Here is a 25058-nt window from a genome sequence, read left to right on the forward strand (position 1 = left end):
TTGTGGAATATAATAAAAGATCCTCTACGTATGAGACCAAAAATAAAGTTAATGAAAAAGCTATGATCTATCACCTTAGACATGAGAATTCAGTTTCCACCAATCTGACTATCGAAATTGTAGTTGAATCCTGGAGGTGGGAAAGGTTCACGATTGTTGATGTTGTTGTTGTTGAATCCTGCAGGTGGGAAAGGATCAGGATTGTTGTTGTTGTTGTTGAATCCTGCATGTGGGAAACACTCGCCGTAACCGAAAGGTAAACTTGAGTGACAGATGAGCGGATCTGAATTATCTATGGCTGACGATACGTGTCCAAGTTCTTGCTTAGGTAGCATGGAGGGTAAATTTAGAGAATGATGGAGTTGTGGTGGTTGCGGAATGTAACTCACATGGTTTGCCATGATAAAGTTGTTCACCGCGGCTTGATCGTTCATGAAATGTGACGTTCTAGGCGCACCTTGATCGGTCATAGAAAACGGTGGTGTAGTTTGGAGATTGACGTTTGAGCTTAGGAGCGGATTAGAAGCTGTGAAAGTGGGATCTTGCCCAGCGTTACGCCAGTCAAAATCTTCTTGGCCTATCTCTTGAGGACTGCATGTCTTTTTGTTGCAACTTTGACGATACTTCTGCCATCGCAATAGTTGTAAATTATCAGCCCTAATTAATGCATGGTTTCTTGTCTCCGAAGAAACCAAAAAAAAAACAACATAAGTGGAATTAATAAAGATGATTCTGATAGATATATTAATTACCTGAAGATGACTGGCTACGTTGTTTCTGGTGAGCCCCTGCACATTCATTTCTTCTTGCATGCATTTGAGAATATCTTTCGGATAAGGCGCTGCCAAATGCAAAAAGGTAAGACTATATCTTTGTTATAATCAATAAGTTTTTTTATGGATATGCAAAGATTATGTAGTGTGATTACTTACTACTCCCAACCCTGCTGATTTTTTCGACAGCTGCTTCAAACTTCTGGTGAAGTTCAGCAGTCCACGACATCCGCGGTTTCTTCTCAAATATTANAGACTTGTCTTCTTTTTGATCGGAAGTGTTTCTTGAGCCTTCTCCGTTGCTACGATAGATATCGTCTTCCTTTAAATCGTTGAATTCGTCGGAATCTGACTCAACCGTACCTAATTCACCCGGTTGATCTAAACCAGATTTTGACATCATCCTCTTGCGAAAAACATGTTGCCATAGAACTGCAACGACCTCTTTGCTCATCGGCTTCACAAGAAAGTCACACGCGCCGTTCTTGATCGATTTCATTACCGTTTCCTTATTCTGTTCATGAGACATGACTTGACACAAATAATTCACATATAGAAAGATTAGAAATGATTTTCCAATTACTAAGTTATAATATTATCGAGAAAAAAATAATGGTATAGTTGTATATACTTACTTACTACGGGTAAATCCATCTCTTTACCAATGGTATTGAGAGCGTCGGGTCCACTGATATCAGGCATATGGAAATTCCAAATTACGAGATCGATCTCATGCTTACTCTTCATCAAGAAAGCCATGGCCTCTTCTCCGTTCTCATATCTCGTTACTGCAACACGAAATTAAAGACAGCTATATTGTTAATTTTTTTTCTTCTATTCATAAAAGTTAATAAATGCTAAAATCTACCGCAATCTTTTGTTTTTACCAATTAGTTTACCGCAACTTAAGGAGGAATTTACAAACCTATCAATCATGAATCAAAAATTAATGTATATATGTATGAAATTAAGATAAAAGACCGTACCTTTTTGTGACCTAATTCACTTGGGCATATTTAGCTTCGACGGATTTATAGCATTGGTATCCCAACTCTTCTTAGTGGAAAACATACTTTTAATTTATGGCGTCTTGTTCTGTTTTTTTTTTTTTGGTTCATATTAAAGCTTAGAGAGCTAAGGTACAATGTTAAGTATAATATTTGTTTTGATCGATTAAAATAAATCCTAGTTTAAGTTTGAATTAATTTCACTTAAGATTCAGATTTTCTATATACATGTATTCTTTGATACGATTAGTAATTTTTTTTTTTTTTGAATTAAAAACCCTAACTCCAACCCTAATTCGTCAAAGAAACATAATAAGAAACCCTAGTTAAATCTAAACTAGATACGTACCTTGATAGGAGTACTTTGCCATGAGAGTCTTCATGAGGAGTAGAGAATTAGAATCTGCATCGACCAAAAGAACCCTAATACTCGTCGTCGCGAACTCTTCGTCTTCGTCTAATTCGTCTTCGTTGATGATAGGGAATTCAGTTTCATCATCACAAGCTGATACTTCTTTTCGCAAGTGGTGAGAGTTCTCATCGAGTATGTTCGACATTAAAGATAACAAATCTAGACTATGGATGCTTGAAGTGCAAGGAAAAAGAAAGAGATTGAATAGAATTAGTAGGGCTGGGCAAAATAACCGATAACCAAATAACCGACCGAAACCGAACCGAAAAAAACCAAACCGAACCGAACCGAAATTTTTCAAATACCCGAATGGTTAGTAAAAATCTATATCCAAACTAACCGAAACCGAACCGAACCGAACCGANAAAAAACCAAACCGAACCGAACCGAAATTCTTCAAATACCCGAATGGTTAGTAAAAATCTATATCCAAACTAACTGAAACCGAACCGAACCGAACCGACAATTAAATGGTTAACCGAAATATCCGAAAACCTAGAAGATATCAAATATTATATACTTAATATTATGCAAAACTATAAAATAAACTTAAAATATAAATTATTTCTAGATTCAAAACAATTAAATATTTTAAATAATCAATATATGTAAATGTTATTATTTTGAATTTACAAAGTTAAATACTATTTTGTAAAATTGAATCCATATTTTTCCCTTTTTTGTATTTTTGTTATTGTATATTTGGTTAATTTTGGTTATATTCGGTTAGTTTTGGTTATATTTGGTTTATTTGGTTAATGTTAATATAATTTATGTTAGTTATGGTTATTTATTTAAATAACCAAACCGAAACCGAACCGAAAGAAACCGAACCGAACCGAACCGAAATTTCAAAAATATCCAAATGGTTACTATATTACTATATCCAAAATAACCGAAACCGAATACAACCGAACCGAAACCGAATGGTTAACCGAATGCCCAGGCCTAAGAATTAGGATGAGAAAGAGAGAGTTTTTTAAGAGCTGCGGAAAACTATGTCGTATCAAAAGATGAGTATTGGAAAGTATATATACTGCTATTAATTATTAGCTTATAAACTTCCTTTTTTTATAATAATTATCCATGTATTTTTTTATTAAAAAGAATTGCAAAAAAAATGTTTAACAAAAATATCGTACTTATCTTGGAGAATGAAAAACAAAAATTAAAGAAACAAAAACAAGAGAGAGTATTGGTTACAGAGATGCTACCGTTGGTTTTGGAATATTTGTCTATGAGTTATTACAGAGATGATGCAGCGACTTACAATACATTGCTGAGGGAGGCAAGATCGTGGTCGATGCATTGCTTCATTATGTGGTTGCATGTCATGAGAAACAGAGAAACTCAACAACTCTGAACTTGGGCTGTTGGGCAGAGCACACTTTGAACAACTTGAGCTCGATCTTTATGTTTGAAACAAAGCTCCAGTCTTGTTTACTGTAAATCAAATGTTTCACTCTTTTGTTTTTGAGAAACTTTTGCATAATTAAGAAGAATAAATAAGTTTCATGGTTGTGTGTTTCAGAGGGGCGACCAACTGACCATATTCTTGTGAGCTTTATCTGAAAACAGATTACAGAATACAGTAGTCGGATCTTGCCTGGTAAGTTGTTTATCCCCTGTTAGAAGACAGAGTTAGTAACAAGCTGTTTCAGGTTAATGGAAGCTCATGTTTCTTGGAATTCATTGTAATAGAGTATATATGAGGAATCTTGAAGATATTTTAGTCTTTGTTTCTCTGCTTTATGGCCTGAAAAGGTTACTTAAAACTTCAGGGTCTGCTAGATCTGGTCACTACAAAACGATTGAATGTTGTTTTTGGCTTCTCTCTATATTGATACAGAGACATTGGACATTGGTTTCTTCTTTGCAAGGGATCTGATTTGATACGATTGTTGTTGTTGTTGCATACTCTCTAGGTTTATTGTATAACATAGATCTCGTCAACAAACATAAATATTTTTTCTTGTTCTTCTTCTTCTTTAACTCTGTTTCGACTTTCGTGTTTTTACGTCCAGCCGTTTAAACCAGTACTTGAGCCTGGCCCATTAGTTCGCTTGCTTGGCTTAGTCACTCACGAGACCCCTGATGTGATGATGGACCGATATCGAGCCCTGATGTGATGAGCCGCAGACTGAATTATGAAAGACAAGGATAACCAGAAGGTTTCTTGAGAAACAAGAAAGTGCGAAAATATACGTACAGGTTGAGAAGTGGGCTGATGAGATTCAAAACAAGGTTTTCAGAAAACAGTGAAACTATAATGCTAACTGCTAAGTCTTTGAAATTTGATAAAATATTTGTTACTAATCAAAAATTTTGTTAGTTAATCTGGTTTAGTTTTTATTTATTTCAACCAATTAGAAAAAGTGTTGGAAACTGACAAATTGATAATTTGATACAATTAGTATCATGCAAATAGTTTATTTATAGTTAAAGTGTAATAAATTAATCCTTTATTAAATCGGAAAATCATAGCTAATATCTAAGAACTACAAAAAAAAAAGTAATATAGGATGGACAAATTGAAGAATTAAAATTACGCATAATTTTTTTAATGTGATTTATGAATTTTAGAAGCGTACGTGTATTTGAATTTGTTTTAAGTTTGAAAATATATTATTTTATTTATTTATAAAGAAATGGTATTAAAAATTGTATTTGATAATGTGTCACATATGGTGCTTGTGCTTTATAAGATAGACTAATTTTCACTATAATAAGTTACTTATATTCTAATAATCTATATACTAATTAATAAAACAAATAAATCATTTTTAAATAAAATTATCGTTTTAAAACAATTTTAATAAAGACCGTTGTGACAACGACCGATGAGCTTTGCCGTATCTTGTAGAATTCATATTTTTGGATATCTTTTCTTAGTTCTGAGGCGAAATCCGTACACCCCTCAGACTCACAAAACTAGAACATATTATATGATATTGTCTCAATAGCCACTCGAACCACGATCTCTAGGTTTTTACCAAAAATATACTCTTTCTTCACCACGATCTCTAGTGGGAGTTTGTGTCATTTGCATATTTGTTATAAAGAATTAGAGGTTATTTTCCTATATTAATGATCTACCTTTGAGATTTTTTTTCCCTTTATAAATATTTTTATTTCGAAAACATATATGGCTTTTTCATTCTCGAAGTCCAAACAGTGTTCAAACGAATAAAATGGAAAAAAACATTTATATAACTGGATTTAACAGAAAATGTCTTAGAATTGGAATAGAAAATAATAACCATTAAACAAAAAACGAAATCTTTTCTATTCCAAATAATAATATTACATCTGTTATATAATTTAGTAATTGTAATGGAGTTGGTCTCTGGTTCAAGTAATACGTAAATGTGTGTTTTTCCGAATTTTACATATGTACTTTAGCCTAGTCATTGTCTCACACAGGACGTTTTGCATAAGCGTTACTAAACAACCGCAACGGAAGCTATGTAGGCTTATTATGGCAATGTGGTTAGTATCACGCTAAAAAGACTCGCTTTTATACCAGATTTAAATTAATTTAACCCCCAAAACTCTTAAACATTCGTGCTTGATGTAAAAAAGTTTGTTCGGAATAAAATGTACAAAACTATTTTGGGTTACTTAAGAGGGCTTTATATAATTCAAAATAGGCCAGATTTGAAGGCCCATATATTATTATCCATTTTTACTTCCTAGATAACCGCACAACTCCCCTACTTTTGTTACACGTGTCAAAAACCAAAGACCGTTTCCACAGACACGTGTTCGATCACGTGGCTTTGTTCCAAAGCTTCCTTCTACGACAATGGTTTAACAGAACTAACCACAGAGACACCAAGATACACGAAGAACAAAACTAACGGAGCCGTTTCACTAAAGATGATGTTTCGATTCATTCTCCGCCGCGAAATCTCGAAATCCACCGCGATTTATCGCCGGAATCTACACAGCGGTCTAGAAGATGCCGGTCCGATGGCATCTCGGCTTAAATCACGTTCCGTTGTCCGGTTTAGCGGACCGGATACGGTTAAGTTTCTTCAGGGTTTGTTAACCAACGATGTACGGAGGTTCGGTGAATCGTCCGGCGAGAAAAGCTCGGCGGTTCCTACGCCGAACATGGCTTCCGTTACGACTCCGCCGATGTACGCTGCGCTTTTAACTCCTCAAGGAAGGTTCCTGTACGATTTTTTCTTGTATAGCCCTTCGAGACCTGAGGAGAAGCTTGATCGGACTGGTTCTGGACCCGGGTCTGATTCGGGTCGTGATGGGTCCGTTGAGTTGTTTGCTGATGTTGATGTTGATGTCCTCGATGAATTGCTTGAAACACTCAAAAAGTAAGCTTTTTTTTTTTCACGTAGAATTTGAAAAATTAGGTCTTTTTGGATCCCAATCTTAGCAATGTCCTTGGAATTTAGGGTTTATTGAATGCCTAGGATTGGGTTTAGAGGACATCTCTATTTGTTTTTGCTGGAATGAGTAAAAAGCTGAGATTTTTAGGAGATATGATCCCTTTCTTGTTAATGTTGGTTCTGATTTGTGTGTTCCCAATTTTAGCAATGTCAATGGACTTGTGGATGATTATAATATAATGCTTAGGATTGTATTGGATTAGTTCTGATTTGTGTGTTTTTGAATGTTCATAGGTATAGGTTGAGGTCCAAAGTGGATATTGAAAACGTTGCAGAGGAATTTTCATGTTGGCAGCGTTACGGTAGGGGTCTTACTGGATCTTCATCTGTTGGTTGGGGAGGTGGTGTTGATCGTGCTGGTGAGTCTACAGCTAGTGGTAATAAGTATGGATGGGAATGGTATAAGGATCCGAGGTTGGAGTGTCTTGGTTACAGAAGCATCTTTCCTTCTGATGCAACTCGTGAGTTTTCTCAAATCGAATAGAAGCTGTTTTAGTTCTTAAGCTTCTTCCAATATGTTCACCAACTCTTTTTGTTTGTTTTATAGCGCCTTTAGTTGAGGCAGATAAAGAAACTGATGAAAGCAATTACCTTTTGTGGAGATTAGAGCATGGAGTTGCTGAAGGATCAGCTGAAATCCCCAAAGGTATGATCTGTTTCTTATCTCTTTTTTTTCAACTCATTGATCTCTCTTCTTCTTCTCTGTGTGTTTATAATATGTTTTCTGTGGCTTTTACAGGCGAAGCAATACCGCTTGAATATAATTTTGTTGGTCTTAATGCGATAAGTTTTGACAAAGGCTGCTATGTTGGTCAAGAGCTTATAGCTCGTACTCATCACCGAGGTGTCATCCGCAAACGGTTAATCCCTTTACGATTCATCGATAGCAATGGAAAAGGTAAATCTGAAGTTCCGTATAAGAAGTTGAATTGTTTTGCATCTTATGATCAAGAAACCAAGTTGCGGTCTTAAAACGGAATCTCCGTATAAAACTGCAGAGTTAAATCAGAAAATAGCAGCTGGAGCTGAAGTAGTTGAGTCGGGAACCGGGAAGAAAATGGGAACGGTATCTACAGCTTTGGGTAGCCGGGGAATGGGTGTAATGAGGGTAGAAGAAGCCTTTAAACCATCAGCTGAATTAACAGTAAAGGACTCAGATGATGTGAAGGTCGAGGCAATCAGACCAACATGGTGGCCAGCTGAGTGGTTCCAATAGAATCAATCAGGAGTTGCTGCAGCGTAGTAGTAACTACTTAAAGGTACAATTTTTTTTGTGATTTTACTTGATAAAATTGAAGAATCGAATGATCCTTCTGAGTAAATGTAAGTTTGTTTCTTTTTGTCAGATTATTTTTTTGCAGTTTAAAACAAATAAAGTTGAATACTTTCCGACGAGGTATTCTTGATCGGGAAGGTGTCTTTGTTTATTGTTATGGCGGCAACAAGTTCGTAGCTTTCATTGTTTTCCACTGTGTTAACTTAATAAAGGTTGAAACTTTCCGGCAACTTTAGCCGCGGGATAATTTTGTACTAATTAGTACAAGTTTTGTTTGTGTCCTCTTAATCAAATTTCAAGTTATTGAGTTTTTTTTTGTAGATAAAACTTGGTAAATGATAAACTCCTAAATAGCTGAATTAAATCAAAATTTCAACTTTGGTTCTGATTTATGGTATGATTTTGTTCAAATAAGCTTGGTTCAATTCCGGTTAAGTTTTGGTTCACGTGTTTGTCTATTCCTGTGGCATTGCTGTAATTTATTTACAATCGAAAACAGAGTCGTCGTTAGTTTTCCAGCAGAGACGACGGCTCTGGCTGATACGGAATCCGCCGTACTCTTTTCCGTTTGTTTCCTTGTAACGACGTTAAATTCTCCATATATAAGAGACCAGTGTACGTTGTAGCTCCTTTTAGTAAAAACTCTTAGGGTTTTAGAATTGTAAAAACTCTTAGGGGTTTAGAATTCTCCGTGCACACAAGGTGTTCGACGAATTGACTCTGTGAGATAGAAACTAAGAAAAGATTCTCATCAACATGTCTTTTGAGATGTTCGAAGAACTAAAGCTTAATAGCAGAGGTTACTACACTATATGGAAGATTAGAATCCTTGCTCATCTTGGTATTCATGGATTGAAGGAAGCATTAAAGATTGAGGAAGAGGATGGAAACAAGTATGTTAAAATAGATGAAGATGAGAAGCTTTCTACGAAGTTGAGTCCAGGTCTTGAAGAGAAGAACAGAAAGGCAAGGAGCATGATCATCCTTAGCGTTGGAGATAAGGCTTTGCGAAAGATTATGAAGGAAGAAACAGCTTCTGGTATGTTAAAAGTTCTTGACAACTACTATATGACTAGTTCTTTAGCAAGAAGGTTTTACTTGAGACAGAAGTTGCATTGTTTTAGGATGAATGAAACCAAGTCTGTTATGGACAACGTTGATGAGTTTCAGAGGTTGATTGATGAACTACGTAATGCTAAAGTAGAGATGTCTGATGAAGACCAGGCTATATTTTTGTTGATATCTTTGCCAGAGCAATTTGATGAGGTTAGAGATATGTTTACGTATGATAGAACAAGCTTAACGTTAGAGGAAGTCATTGATGCTGCACTGTCCAAAGAGATGGAGCTAGGTGGAAGTTATAGAGGGTATAAAAACAAGTTTAGAGAGAGGTCAAGAACAAGGATTCAAGTAGAAAAGTTTGATGGGAGAGGTGATTACATTTTATGGAAGACAAGGATCCTTGCTCATTTTGAGATTCTTGATTTGATGGAAGCTTTAAAGATTGAGGAAGATGGAAACAAATCTGCTGGAACTGATGAAGGTAAGAGCCATTGTGTAGCTTTGAGTCTAGTAGATCTAGAAGAGAAGAAGAGAAAGGCAAGGAGCATGATAATTCAGAGCTTAGGAAATCAGGATCTGAGAAAGAAAATTATGAAGGAGGACTCAGCTGCTGGTATGATTCAAATTCTAGACAGACTCTATATTACTATATCTTCGACTAGCAGGACTTACCTACGATTTAAGCTGTTTAGTTTTAAGATGAACGAAAGCCTTTCTGTTGAGGAAAACATTGATGAGTTTGAGAGGTTAATTGATGATCTAAGTAATGCTGAGGTTTCTATATCTGATGAAGACCAAGCTATACGTTTGTTGGTTTCTTTACCAAAGCGATTTGATAATATTAAAGACGTGATAACATATGGTGGTAGAACAAGCCTTACACTTGATGATGTGATTTGTGCTGTACTGTCCAAAGAGTTGGACTTTGGTTCCCTTTACAAAGAGTGTAAAAGCTCTGCAGAAAGACCTCATGTGAGAGGCAGGTCTGTTAGTGGAGATCGAAATGCTGGTGATAGAGATAGGTCAAATTCCAAAGGAACGAGAGGGGTTTGCTGGATTTGTGGAGAAGATGGCCATTACAAAAACCAGTGTCCATCTAAGGAACATACTTACGAAAAAGGAGAAGCATCTGGTAAAAGAAAGAATAGCCGAGCATACTAGGAACCTTTCTACGCCATTGTCTCTCTTCCTAACTTTGATTGGTGACTAGCACAAATATACTAATTTTTTGGCTATAATTATTTGTTTCGCAGTGTTTTAAGTGGAGACAGATGAGGAAAAACATGGAAACAACTACCTTCTATGGAGATTGGAGCGTAGTAATCACACGATTACGATAAACCAATCTCTTAAAAGTTTTACTGTGATTACGATAAACCAATCTTAACAGTATTACTTAAGAGTGTTTTAATTTCAGCAACAGCTTGATGTGAAAGATTTGGATATTAGTTGAGACTTTAATTACGAGTTGCATGTAAACATAAGTGATGATTTTATTAAAATTTCAAACCTCCCCTTGAACTGATTTAAGAACCTAAAAACAAAACAAAACTGAATTCACTTTTCTTGTTGCATGCAGATCGTGTAACACAAAATTAGAATTTTCCAACTTCGATTAGAAACATTTAAAACAAAATAACACAAAATTATTAAAATAGAGTGTGCCTGTGACACAAGTTATGCAATGAAGTAGATGAAACCCTAATTTTATTCCTCTATTCCAATCACTGATCAAAGAGCACAATTCGACACAAAGGGCTAGTGTTTTTGCGTTTGAGCCACTCGAAGAGACAGCTACTGTGGAAAACATGGGAACAACCCATGCGAGTGAGTATTCTCGAACTGGAGACTAGACTCTTGAGACAGACGGAACAAGACTCTGTTTCCATGTTCAAACACTTCAGTTCATCTGCTTCAATCCCCCCTTGTAGAACCATCCTCCTCAATACGTTTAATGATCTCTCGGCTTCCGACTCCCGCTGGTAAGTAACTGTGACGAGCACGGTCAATTCAATGTCATTGTCCCCAAAACCTGAGTTGATAGCAGTCGTTGAGATCTTTTGGACTAAGCGATCGCACAACCAATGTTCTTCGCTATGGAGTAGATTTTGGAGTGATGATTGGATGTCGTGGTGACTAAAACTAGGAAGACTGAAATTTGTGGAATGATATGAATATGGCTCTAACGTTTGGGTTTGATCGCCTGTGGTTAGGTTTACACGGATCTCATTGTTTATGGTATTGATGCTGAATCGGTGGGCTGAGTTTGTATATTCTTCTGAGGGAGAGAGTCTTATCCCTTGGACCTGAATGTCCACTACGGGTTCGGGAATGGGACCATTCATGTTTGAAACAGGATTATCAAAAGAGAGATTCACAAAACAGAAGAGGACTTAGTCGGGTCGCAAGCCGTAATGGGAGCAATTAAGAAAAAAGAGAAGTTGTGAAGCTTTAGGGTATCTCGTAGTAAGAGATATATATAAGCGTATTCGAGAGGGTCATAAGTGGGATCAGATTCTAATTTCCTTTTAGTTTTGTGTCACCAAGAAAGTTTCCTTTTCTTTTTTTTTTAGGTCGGTGTCAACATCTCTATGTGAGTGTCAATATTTCCTAATCATAATTGGACTAGACTAGCAAAAGCTTTACTAATTTGTAGCTCTACACAACGAATATCAGAATTTTGAAAAACCAATCTTAACAATTTTACTTATATAGAGTTTAATAATAGCTATGTATATGTAGCTTATGATATTACAAACTGATGTTAAAACCCTAAAAAGAATAATACATTCAATTTCATACACTTTTAGAGCGTGTGACACAAAATTAGAATCTCTAATTACTACGATTGGAAACCTTAATAACAAAATTACATTAAAAAAAAAAATCCCTAAAAACTAAAGCGAGCGTAGAGCACAGTTCGACACAACGGACAAGTGTTTTTACGCTTGAGCCACTCCAAGAGACAGTGATTGTGGAAGACATGGGAACAACTCATGCGTGTGACTTCGATAGGTTTCGAACCGGAGACTAGACTCTCGAGACAGATGGAACAAGGCTCTGTTTCCATGTTCAAACTCATCAATTCCTCTGCTTTCATCATCCCTAGTCGAACCACCATCCCCAATAATCCGTCGTCGTTATGAACACGGACGGTATTCTTGTAAGTAAGCGTGAAATTCATGGTCAGGGTAAAGCCGTTGTGGCCAAAACCTAACTTGATAGCAAGATCTGAGATATCTGAGGCCAAGGCATTGCAGAAACAAAGCTGAGGAGGGTAGCTAACGAATCTATCGTGGAGAAGCCTCCGGATGTAGTGGGGACTACAACTACGGAGATTGATATCGACGAGAAAAGGTCGTAACATCGGAATGGACCATCTGGTTCTGTTGCCTGTCGTTGGGTTTACGGAGATCACTTCGTGTATGGTGTCGATGTTGATGAGGACTGAGTTTTGTTGTGATGGATAGAGTTTGCTGGATCGAAATTTCAGTTCGGGAACAATGGGACCATTCATGTTTTGAAACGAAAATAGAAACCCCCAGAAGATATTTAGAAGAGATTCACAAACAGAAGAAGAAGTCGCAATTAATCGTAATGAGAGCAATGCAAGTTGAGAGAGAAGAGAATTGTGAAGCTAGGGTTACGTAGTGAAGATATATATATAAGGTAACCTTTTCCTTTGGTTGATCCGATCAATTTTGATGTCGGCCACGTTTAATTAGTTCATGTAGGTATTTTAAACGAATAGATGAGTTCATAAACTTCATGTGGTATTAGGCATGGACCCTTTAGTAAACACATAAACTTTCGATGTTTCAAGATTATTTGATTTAGGCTAATTTAAATTATATATATAGGGAAAAATGCCAAAAAAAACCCGAAGTTATTTTTATTTGGAAATTTAATACCAATGGTTTCACATCAAGCAGTGTTTTAAGTGGAGACAGATGAGGAAAAACATGAAAACAACTACCTTTTATGGAGATTGGAGCGTAGTAATTACGATAAGCCAATCTTAGCAGTTTTACTGTGATTACGATAAACCTATCTTAACAGTATTACTTGAGTGTTTTAATGTCAGCAACAGCTTGGTGTGAAAGATATTAGTTGAGACTTAACGAGTTGCATGTAAACATAAGTGATGATTTAATTAAAATTTCAAACCTCCCCTTGAACTGATTTAATAACCTAAAAACAAAACAAAACTGAATTTACTTTTCTTGTTGCACTGGGCACAGTTCGTGTGACACAAAATTATAATTTTCCAACTTCGATTAGAAACATTTAAAAACTGAATAACAAAAAATTATTAATATAGAGTGTGCGTGTGACACAAGTTATGCAATGAAGTAGATGAAACCCTGATTTCATTCCTCTGTTCCAATCACCGATAGTAGAGCAGAGTCCGACACATCGTAGAGCACAGTCCGACACAAAGGGCAAGTGTTTTTGCGTAAGAGCCACTCCACGAGACAGCTATCATGGAAAACATGGGAACAACTCATGCGACTGGGTATTTTCGAACTGGAGCCTAGACTCTGGAGACAGATGGAACATGACTCTGTTTCCATGTTCAAACTCTTCAGTTCATCTGCTTCAATCCTCCCTTGTAGAACCACCCTCCTCAATACATCTAATAATGTCTCGGCGGGAACGGGAATAACCTCGACGTACTCTCGCCGGTAAGTAACTGTGACGTGCACGGTCAATTCAATGTCATTCTCCCCAAAACCTGAATTGATAGCAGTCGTTGAGATCTTTGGGACTAAGCGATCGCACAACCAATGTTCTTCGCTATGGAGTATATTTTGGAGTTTTGATTGGATGTCGTGGTGACTAAAACTAGGAAGACTGAAATTGGTGGAATAATATGTAAATGACTCTGACGTTTGGGTTTGATCGCCTGTGGTTAGGTTTACACGGATCTCCTTGTTTATGGTATTGATGATGAATCGGCGTGAGTTTGTAAATTCTTCTGATGGAGAGAGTCTTGTCACTTGGACCTGAATGTCCACTACGGGTTCGGGAATGGGACCATTCATGTTTAAAATAGGATTTATCAAAATAGAGATTCACAAAACAGAAGAGGATCGGACTTAGTCGGGTCGCAAATCGTAATGAGAGTAAATTGAGAAAGAAAGAGAAGTTGTGAAGCTTTAGGGTATCTCGTAGTACGAGAGATATATATAGGCGTGTCCGAGGGTCATGGATCAGATTCTAATTTCCTTATAGTTTTGTGTCACCAAGAAGTTTCCTTTTCTTTTTTTTAGGTCGCTGTCAATATTTCCTAATCATAATTGGAGACTAGCAAAAGCTTTACTAATTTGTAGCTCTACACTACGAATATCACAATTTTGAAAAACCAATCTTAACATTTTTACTTAGAGAGTTTAATAATAGCTATGTATATATGTAGCTTATGATATTATGACAAACTGATGTTAAAACCTAAAAAGAACACATTCAATTTCATACACTTTTAGAGCGTGTGACACAAAATTAGAATCTCTAATTACTACGATTGGAAACCCTAATAACAAAATTACATTAAAAAAAATCCCTAAAAAATAATAATCCTTTGTGCAATAATCTCTGACCCAAGTTGTGCAATAATCCTTTGTTCCAATCAACGATCGTAGAGCACAGTCCGACACAATGGACAAGTATTTTTACGCTTAAGCCACTCCAAGAGACATTCATTGTGGAAGACATGGTGTGACTTCGATAGGTTTCGAACCGGAGACTAGACTCTCGAGACAGATGGAACAGGGATCTGTTTCCATGTTCAAACTCATCAAATCCTCTGCTTTCATTTTCCTTGAGTTGATGGATCGAAATGTCAATTCGGGAACAATGGGACCATTCATGTTTTGAAAACGAAAACAGAAACTCTCTGAAAAAATTTAGAAGAGATTCACACACAGATAAGAAGAAGTCGTAAAACGTAATGAGAGCTAGTTGAGACTTGAGAGAGAAGATAATTGTGAAGCTTAAGGGTTACGTAGTGAAGATATATAACGTCATATAGTTCTTATTTCCTTTTAATTGATTTCATCGATATTGTTTTTTGTTCCTATTACCTATTAAGACGACTAGGACTCAAAGATTTTTTTTGTTTTCTTGGGTGCAAATTAGGACTTAATTTTTATAATTTAAAGAACTCATTCACACCTCTTTGTCACCTCTTCTTTTTGATTCATTCTTTTCCAGTGTTCTTACACTAATTTTGATGTATGCTTCATGTAGATGAGTTCATGAACTTGATGTAGTATTTATTCAAATATAAATAGTTTTCCAACTCATCACATTCCCAAATTCTCTACAAATCTAACTTCAAGTCGGAACATTTAGAATCACAAGGCTGGTCATATCATTGTGAGAATTGTGTCATGGAGATTAAAAGTGGCTGCAGAAGAACTGTAATGAAAGCTTAATTAAGATATGAAACTCTGTATATTTTCTCCAAGGATCTCTGAACAAATATATGATCACATTGAAGAAGGTGCATAAAGTATTTCGAAAAAAACCCACTCTTAAGAGTTGTACTCAGAGAGTTTATTGTGAATGGTTTTGGTTATTGGTCAAGACGTTACGAGTTGCATGTGAACGCACAAAACCAACAACGTTTGGAGTTTTGTGTGATTAGAAGTAATGATGTTACTAAAAGATTTCAGACCTCTTCGATCCTTAAATTGATTTGAAACCCTTACAAAACACAAATTACATTCTATTCCTTGCAGTAGGCACAGAAAGTGTGACACCAAATTAGAATTTCTAACTTGGATTTGAAACTTTAATAACTAAATTACTTGAATTTCTAACTTGGATTTGAAACTTTAATAACTAAATTACATGAAATTCCCCTAAAAATAGAGCGTGTGACCCAAGTTTTGCAATCAGTATATGAAACCCTAGTTTCTATCCATTGTTCCAATCATCGAGCCTAGAGCACAGTCCGACACAACGGACAAGTGTGTTTACGCTTGAGCCACTCAAAGAGACAGAAACCGTGAAATACATGGGAACAAGTCATCCGTGTCATGAAGTCGCAAGGTTTCGGACCGGAGAGATTTGTGGAGAAAGATCCCACATTGGAAGATGTAATGAGACTTATTTAATATATAAAGGGTTAGGGCCAATCCACTCATTGCCAATTGGTTTTGAGTTGGAAGCCAATAGTAAAGCCTGAATTTAACATGGTAGCAGAGCATACTTTCGTTGGCTCAAATAGAATCCGGTTTTGTTGCGAGAGACCTCAATGCCCAAAAATATTTCAAAGTGCCTAGATCTTTCATCTTAAAACATGAGGAAAGATAGGATTTGAATGATGCTAAAGCCTGATCGTTGCTGCTAGTAAGTATCATGTCGTCAACGTAGATAAGCAAGCGTATCTGGATACCATCACAATCAAAAGTAAACAGAGAGTAGTCAGCATGTGTTTGCTTGAAACCGTAGTCCCGAAGTCCCTGTGATAGTTGGCAAACCATCATCTTGATGCTTGCTTGAGACCGTAGATAGACTTTCGCAAGCGACAAACCTTCGTTTCATCCTTTGGATAGAAACCAGGTGGAGGTTTCATATAGACTTCTTCAGTAAGGTCACCGTGAAGAAAAGCGTTGAACGTCCATTTGATAAACAGGCCAAGCATTCCCAGCAGCCACTTTCAAAAATAGACGCATCGTTCCCATCTTTGCCACTGGTGCAAAAGTGTCACCATAATCTTCTCCCTCAATATGCTTATTACCAAGTGCGACCAAGCGAGCCTTGTAACGCTCAATGTGTAATGGGATTTGATCTCATATCAATGAGATAATTGATCCCATATCAATCCACTTAAATGATAATTGATCTCAGTTGTAATTATTTAGGAAACTAGATATGTTCATACCACTATATAACTTTTGTACTCGTGATTAATAAGATACAAGAGAAAACCTTCTTCCTTTTATCGATCTGTTCATGGTATCAGAGCCTACACACGCTGGCCCGTTAATTAATCCGGCTCGGAAAGAGGCCCGATCACCCCATTAATTGATGGTCCAAAGGAAAGCCCAATTCCATTGAGATAGCTAAATAAAGAGCATTATCTCGAGGGGGCGTGATGGATTCTGTCGAGATTAACGGCTAGAATAGCCATTATCTTGAGGGGGCGTGTGGAGAAAGATCCCACATTGGAAGATGTAATGGGACTTATTTTAATATATAAATGATTATGGCCAATCCACTCATTGCCAATTGGTTTTGAGTTGGAAGCCCATAGTAAAACCCGAATTTAACAAGATTCTCAAGACAGATGGAACACGACTCTGTTTCCATGTTCAAATTCTTCAACACCTCTGCTTTTATCTTTCCTAGTAGAATCATCCTCAATGATCTCTCGTAGTTCATGACACAGCCATTGCGTCCAAAACCTAAGTTGATTTCAGCCGTTGAGATCTCTGACACAACAATTGGTAGCTAGCGAATCGACAATGGAGAAGAGATTCACATACGGAAAGAAGACTTCGTGATGGTAATGAGAGCAAAGTCTGAGAGAAGAGAATTAATTGTGACGCTTTAGGGTTACCTCTAGGAAGAGATATATATATATATAAGCGTGTCCAACGGTCATATATTTTAGGGTTTTCTCACCAAAAAAAGTTTCCTTTTCACTCAGAAATTTCCTTTTTTTTTGGTTTGGAATTTTCGGTCGACTTATTGAAGCCAACGTTAATTCCAGGTGAATAGGTTTTCACGGATTGAATTTATGTTCAGCTTCTTTGTGTCGATGAGATGTATAAATTTTTTTTAGCTATATGTGTATGAAAGAATTATGAATCGTTCAATTTTATGATAATATATTTGATTGCCCAATAGCTATATTCTCTCACAAAGGCTGAAAGACGTCTTTTTTTTTTCGGCAAATCAAACTTTCATTAATTGTGAAGAGTAAATTACAAAGACATTATACAGAGTTAATAGAATACAATTATTACATACACATATGTATGTATCATAAAGTGAGAAAAATATAGCAGAAGAGAGATTGACGATGCTTTCCGAAGAGTAGCCTTACTCGCTAACCGATCATAAAATCGATTATTGTCCAACTTCATATTTGATTTCTCTCTGTTACGGTTAGCATGCAGCATCCTTTGGCTGAACTTTCTTTTTGCAAACCGTACATGTAAACCGATGTGTCCAAACATAACTCTGAAATATAGACATATTGGTACCAATGCTTCCGTACCAAAGTCTTTTTTATATATCTTGACTCTGTAATTTTCTTCACAATACTTACAAATAGCATCAATGTAGTAGTAATCTAGACCGTAATATCCTTTGAGAAAAGCTTGTGGCTAAATTTTAGCAAATCTCCAAAACTCACAAGGGAGAACCATAGTCCTTTGGTAGATCCCACACTTCGGCCAACAGTATCATCACCAACATCCAAAGATCGAAGGATTTGAATAGTTATAGTCACAGCTTTTTGACTCTCTGAATGTAATATCAATACCACGAGAGAAAACCATGTTGTTTCCATCTCTTGTACAACTTCGGCCAACAAATTAACATAAGCATCAACATCAAATACATAATTAACTTCTTGTAACCTAATGATGAGAAAAGGTTCCCATCTAAACAATGTTGATGCGTTCTTCAAACTGCAAATTTGACCAATAACCATGTATAGTCGCTTATAATTGATCAAAACCATATTTGACTTCGAAATGCCAATACAACCATAGCCAAATTGATGTAGCCATATATCCATCACCCAAATGATAGTATCAACAACATTCACTCCCGGATCCCATATCCTACTTTGATCTTTGTTTCTAAGATTGAAGAAGTACAATTTAGATCGAAGGATTCTATAAGGTTGAAGAAACCTTATATTGGGTATGAAACGACGACCATCAATCGGAGATGGAAGGAAACTGACACAACTACTCTTGGGCCGGGGCTTGAATAAGGTCAGAAATACACTCTCCCAAAAGGAGAGAATGAAGATGCAAGTTTGAGTAGAACTCCAACCGCGACAGAGACAAAACGAGGCAATCCTTTCCCGACTCAAATACGGATCCGATAACACAAACAAACGTTATTGGAATCAGATCTTTCCTCACCATCATTACAAAGGAGCAAACGGTGGGGATTTTGAATCCTGGATTTGCCAAAGTAATTATCAAAAACTATACAGAAAAAAAAGATTGAAAGACTAGAATTAAGAGAAAAGGGCCGACCGACGCCAGAGTAACCGGCGCCGGCCGGAAAAACTGTGAAAGCCGGTGAGTTCTTGTTGAACCGTTTTTTTGGAGATATCGCCCAGAGAGAAACCGTTTCTTTGGTCAAGCTTTTAGAGAAAACCCATCTGTATTATTTTGCGAAAAAGTTGAACACCTCTCTTCGTATCTCATTTTCAAAATGCCGAGACATCTATTCACCTTATCTTCTTTATTCACTTCTCATTCAATGTGATTTTGGTGTTAAACTTTTACTACTTTGATGTGTTATGTCAAATTTGAACATATTGTTTTGGTGGTATTTGTAAGTGCTAACTTCTAAAAGTTAAAAAGAAAATAGAAATCTGATTTTCTTTTCTAAAAGATGTTAATGTAATTAAAAGGGATGGTTAAAAGGCCTGTCAACAATAATAAAAAGTTATAGCTAGCCAAAGTAGTACAAAACTTTTCCATATGTTTGTAGACGCAGAAGCTGAAGGTTTTTTAGGCCATTTTCAAACATTAACCAAAATGGACATCTCAAATTTGGTTTGTTAATGACTAAAAAAATTGTAATGGATCTATTACAGAAGATTAGTGGGACCTCTTTGAAAAGAAATGGACACAAAATTACAAACCATTTCAAAATGAATTTGGCCAAATTAATTAATTATTTTCGTTTAGTTTCTTCCAATAGATCATGCAAAAATGACGTAGAAATGTATATTCTTGATGTACTATTGATATTGGGGGCGTCAAAATTTCATCATCCAGATACGTCCAAATGAAAAGATCCAGTAAATGATTTAATTTGGATATATTAATACGAGATAGGAGAATCGAAGTCCAGAAACAATAAGTTGTCCATATATATTCGAACATAGATATTTTAGCATTGTCGAAGAATTCTAAACAACAACAAAAATTCGTAACAATTACTTATATTTTTATCTCTATTCTTAATTCTAACTATAGAATCAGAATATAATTAGATCGAATATCTCCAATACATAATGATGTTATACGAAAAATAAATCTAACCAAAATCCGTGTGTACGTATTCCTTTGAATTTTATTAATTTTTTAAGAGATTTTTTATTATTATTTTGTTCTTTTAACTTTTTGTAAAGACTTTTTCTTAATCTAGAAGTTTGAGTCAACGTGAAAAATGGCCATGAAAAATGAAGATGAAAACTTCCAAAAATCTCTTGTTCTAAGAAAACCTGCTCGAATGGGGATAATGACTCCAAATTTTTTGATGCTTTTTTTAATGGTATATCTTCAAAGCTCTTCATTCCCTCACCATCAGTCAAGTACAATCACTGGATCGACTTAACCAGACTATCATTGTAAGATCTTCCAACTTCTGTTCAGGAACAGACAGGTGAAGAAAAGATGGAGAAAAAAACTGTTTTTTAATCGATTACTCCATCCTTTCAAATAAGTCAGATCTTTATTTTGGAGAAATATTTCGATTTTCTCGTGCGCAATCAAGTTTTCGATGAGGTTCCTTTCTCCTTCAATGTGATTTACAATAAATTTGGTGTTAAACTTTTATTATTTTGATATGTGTGATGTAAAATTTAAAGATATTGTTTTCCTGGTATTTGTAGATGGTAACTTTTAAAAGTAAAAAAAAAAAAAAAATTCATTTTCTTTTCCAGAATATGTTACTGTGTAATTAGTAGGATGGTTAAAGAGATCTTGTTAATAATTATAAAAAGGTTATAGCTAGCCAAAGTAGTACATAATTTTCTTTTATGTCTCTAAACACATAAGCTGAATTTTTCTATAGACCACTTTCTAAATAACCAACATTGACATCTCAAATTTGGTTTGTTTATGACAAAAAAAAAAAAAAATAGTGACGTGTATATTGTGAGAGAGTAGTTGTACCTCTTTGAAAAAAATTGACGCAAAATTACAAATCGTTTCAAATAAGTTTGGCGTAAACATTTCCATTTAGCTCGAAATGTAAATTGTTTTATGTACTTTTGACATTGGTGGTGTTAGAATCTCATCATCCGGATACGTCCAAATGAAAAGATCTAATAGTAAATGATTCAAATTGGATATCTCAATACGAAATAAGAGAATTAAAATTCATGAACAATAAGTTGTCTATAAAGATTTGAACATACATTAGCACAAAAAACAAAATTCATAATAATTTACTTATATTTTCATTTAAAAAAAATCTAACTATTTAATTTTAATATAATTAAATCAAATATCTCTGACATATATATATATATATATATATATATATATACATGGATGATGTAGTAGAAAAAGAGTTAACTCAAATATTTTCATTTTTTTACTTTTAAACAAAATCGTCTATATCTACAACTTATCAAATCTCTGTATATTTTTGTCATTTCATTTTACTTGTCTATAGACCTTTGAATTTTTTTTTACTATTTTTTTTAATTGTTTTTCTCATTAGGAATAACCAAAATTTAATTAAACATGTGAGAAGATGAGTCATGATGACAACAATTACATATGTTGTTGGCAAAACTGAGAATGACTGCTACACTAACGGCGTCAACGTTGATAGGCAGTTGATATCGGAGACTCTGTTATCTTGCCGTTAAATCTTTCTCTCAAAAAAATCAGAGAAACAAAAAAATTAAAAATCGTTTTTTTTTAATGAGATTTATTTGATTTGATCGATTCGATTCGAGGAGTATCGGATGTTGAAAATCTCCGATCGGCCATGAAAGGCGTCTCTTCGACGCCCGGAGATTACGTCTACTTCAAATCTCAGGTTCCTCTTCATAAGATTCCCGTAAGCTTCCTTCTTCCTCTCTCTTTGACTTTTGATTTACGCTTCTTGAGGTTTTGATAAAAAAAGTATGTTAATTTTTTATTATTCGCTTAAGGGTTTTAATCATTTGAGGCTAATCTTAGGAGAATTCTTGATGTGAGTAGTTCAATCGTATATGGATTTATGTGAGTAGCTAAAATTCACATGATTTGGGTTTTAAATTTATGCTTACAGATTTTGGATTGAACCCTTTTTTCTTGGGTTTATGAGAATACATTTGGATTTGGCTAATGATGTTACTTAAGTTGATAAATTCTGGGTTCTTGTCTAAAAGCAAGAACTTGTTGGTCTTTTAGTTTAAGTTCTAACTCTCCATTTTGATCTCTGGGGTGGTTGCCTTTGATTTTGATCTATGAGTAGCCTAGCCTTGCATCTTATATTGTCAGAGCTGCTAATCAATCACTCTCATTGTGTAAAAGTAAAGGAATGTTTTTGAGATTCTTGTTCTATTTGATAAGTAAAGGTTATTTATCAAAGCAGGTATTAACATCGGGGTTTTGTTGCTTCTCTAGTTGGGAAAATTGTAGTTTGTTATGCTGTGTACACGTATTTCTGAACCATCGGAATGAGTGTTATATCTGTAGTTATGTTATGTGAATCTTGACTGCAGATTGGGACTAAGCAATGGCGTTATTATGACTTTGGTCCAAAGACTGTTCCTCCGCTCATATGTATTCCTGGAATTGCTGGTACTGCAGATGTTTATTATAAACAGATTATGGCACTCTCTATGAAGGTATGCCAAATTGTAGTCTTTGAACTTGTATCTGGAAACAATCTTTTTGATTTTCATGTAGCTTTATACATTTGTTACTACGATGCTTTTGTGTTGCTGTGTCCTTGGAGACTGACTATGTATCTCCTAAAATGTTGAATTTGTTTTCTTTAATGTTGTTAAATCTGCAATTCCAGGGTTATCGGGTAATTTCAGTTGACATACCACGGGTTTGGAGTTATCATGAGTGGATTCAAGCATTTGAGAAATTCTTGGACACCATTGATGTTCATCACGTAAGATCTCTTTAAGTTACTCTCTAATTCGTTTTACTGATGCGAAAAGATATATGCATTGCAAGTGATTGTACTTGATCGTTTTTAACAGGTTCATCTCTATGGTACCTCCCTTGGAGGCTTCTTAGCACAACTCTTTGCTCATCACCGTCCAAGACGAGTTAAATCATTGGTTTTATCGAATACGTATTTGGATACTCGCACATTTGCTGCTGCAATGCCATGGGCTCCTTTGTATGTCTCTCTCTTATATGATAGTTCCATTTTACTTTTCTTGTGTATGCCTAAGGATTTGTACTGACTCTCAAGAATTTTTGGATCCACTGTGCAGTGTTAGTTGGACTCCTTCTTTTTTGTTGAAACGATACGTCTTAACGGGAATACGTGATGGACCTCACGAACCCTTTATCGCTGACTCTGTGGACTTTGCTGTTTCTCAGGTGGCTCCCTGAAAAGTTTCTCTTCGATATTTTCTTGAACAGATCTAAAGAACATGTGAAGAAGGTTTTTGAGATTAACTTATCCCTGTTACTTTGGTTTGCTCTGATTTAGGTTGAGACATTGTCAAAAGATGATTTGGCTGCCCGGTTAACCTTAACAGTGGATGCTGCTTCCGTGGGATCTCTACTACTCTCTGATTCGGCCATCACTATAATGGATGTAGGTTTTGAGTAACTCTTATCTTGGACTTTTGGTATTATGAATGCACGTTAGTGTATTGTGTCATCTAACGATGCTGTTTTGTCTTCTAAAATCAGACGAATGATTACTGCGCAATACCACAACATCTTAAGGATGAACTTACAGAGAGGTATCCCGAAGCAAGGAGAGCTTACTTAAAGACTGGAGGAGATTTCCCGTTCCTATCACGGCCCGACGAAGTCAATTTGCATCTACAGGTACATATTTACTTATTATCTACAGCCCAGTTTTTAGCATAACATATACAAAGTATCTGCAGCTTTATTTTTTTACTTTTTAGGTCTTTGCAAGAAGTTATGATCATCTAAAGAAACTTCAAATTTCTCTGCCTATTTTTTAGGTTTCGTACCATTGAAGGGATTTTTTTTTTCCAATCAAACCGGTTTTATTGCTTGGTAAAGGAACATTATGTTACTGCATTAAAACATTATATTCATATACTCTGTGTGTGTAGCTGCACTTAAGGCGGGTAAAAGTAGAACCACGGCCCGAAGTGGTTAATACCATTTCAAAAGACGGCGCAGATGGCACAGACAGTAGCAGCCAGAGCAAGGATGAGGAGAAGGACGACCGTAACAACAATATGCCTCAAGGCTCCGGAAGCTCATCTTCAGATCAATCACCAACATTTCCAGAAAGTTCCGGAAGCTCCAATGATCCGCCTTTACCTACAGACACCATTCAGTTGCAAAGTTCATCAATAGACACCCTCATATTAGCACAAGTCGCTGGTGAAGTGTATCAGTCATGTCTGCTTTTCACGTTGTGTTACTGTACATTGGTTTTGGTTCATGGTGGTTTCATCTCCAGACAATCGGTTTAGTGTTCTTCATTATTTATTATTACCCTCTTTTGCTGTTTAAATCTTTTTTACCTATGTGTTTCTTGATCTGTTTTGGTTTCTCTTGACTTTTGTGTAAGTTTGACAGACAAAGCAAGAGTTCTTTGTATGTTTCAAGTTATTACACTTTCGGAAAGAAAAAAAAAGTTTGGTTTGTTTTTGCTATTATACAAATGTTTTAGAGGAATCTAGGGGGTGTATTCAAAACAGGATTTTAGAGGATTTGTGATTTTTTTAAAAATCTCCTGTTATTCAACTAGTGATTTTAAAATCACATCTTAAATCCATTGTTATTGAATATGATATTTGTTAAAAATCATTCAAAATCACTCACAATCCACTCTTATTCAATCAATAATTTGCAAAAATCATAACAAATCCACTATTATTCAAAACCAAATTCTTTTTTTTTTTATAGAAAAATATAAGAGACTTTGGGTACATTTTTTTGTAAGAGAAATCCTATTAAAAAAATCTCACCTTGAGAGGTGTGTTTTTGAAGGATTGGTTTAAAAAAAAAAAAT

General features: G+C 35.6%; 7 protein-coding genes across 7 annotated transcripts; 2 read left to right on the forward strand and 5 right to left on the reverse strand.

The window, feature by feature from the left end:
- LOC104709687 (putative two-component response regulator ARR20) lies at nt 90-3509 on the reverse strand. The gene is made up of 6 exons (XM_010426257.2): nt 3463-3509; nt 2130-2365; nt 1409-1561; nt 936-1304; nt 753-841; nt 90-626 (listed from the first exon to the last, which is right to left on the reverse strand). Exons 1-6 carry the CDS (start codon nt 3507-3509, stop codon nt 90-92), a joined length of 1431 nt encoding a protein of 476 aa, XP_010424559.2.
- LOC104707514 (putative transferase At4g12130, mitochondrial) lies at nt 5994-8190 on the forward strand. Its single transcript, XM_010423885.2, has 6 exons — nt 5994-6526; nt 6836-7062; nt 7149-7247; nt 7341-7499; nt 7600-7860; nt 7948-8190. The coding sequence occupies exons 1-5, from the start codon at nt 6072-6074 to the stop codon at nt 7815-7817; spliced, it is 1158 nt and encodes a 385-aa protein (XP_010422187.1). The 5' UTR covers nt 5994-6071; the 3' UTR covers nt 7818-7860; nt 7948-8190.
- Nucleotides 10664-11284, reverse strand: LOC104707515. Its single transcript, XM_010423886.1, has one exon. The coding sequence runs from the start codon at nt 11282-11284 to the stop codon at nt 10664-10666; it is 621 nt and encodes a 206-aa protein (XP_010422188.1).
- On the reverse strand, nt 11830-12456 carry LOC104709688. Its single transcript, XM_010426259.1, has one exon. The coding sequence runs from the start codon at nt 12454-12456 to the stop codon at nt 11830-11832; it is 627 nt and encodes a 208-aa protein (XP_010424561.1).
- LOC104709689 lies at nt 13310-13984 on the reverse strand. The gene has a single exon (XM_010426260.1). The coding sequence runs from the start codon at nt 13982-13984 to the stop codon at nt 13310-13312; it is 675 nt and encodes a 224-aa protein (XP_010424562.1).
- On the reverse strand, nt 15886-17306 carry LOC104709690 (E3 ubiquitin-protein ligase AIP2). Its single transcript, XM_019228781.1, has 2 exons — nt 17219-17306; nt 15886-16010 (listed from the first exon to the last, which is right to left on the reverse strand). Exons 1-2 carry the CDS (start codon nt 17304-17306, stop codon nt 15886-15888), a joined length of 213 nt encoding a protein of 70 aa, XP_019084326.1.
- On the forward strand, nt 21767-24699 carry LOC104707516 (maspardin). Its single transcript, XM_010423887.2, has 8 exons — nt 21767-21941; nt 22591-22716; nt 22893-22991; nt 23083-23225; nt 23323-23431; nt 23544-23651; nt 23750-23890; nt 24148-24699. Exons 1-8 carry the CDS (start codon nt 21870-21872, stop codon nt 24514-24516), a joined length of 1167 nt encoding a protein of 388 aa, XP_010422189.1. The 5' UTR covers nt 21767-21869; the 3' UTR covers nt 24517-24699.

Source organism: Camelina sativa, chromosome 8, assembly GCF_000633955.1.
Source record: "Camelina sativa cultivar DH55 chromosome 8, Cs, whole genome shotgun sequence".
NCBI lineage: Eukaryota > Viridiplantae > Streptophyta > Magnoliopsida > Brassicales > Brassicaceae > Camelina > Camelina sativa.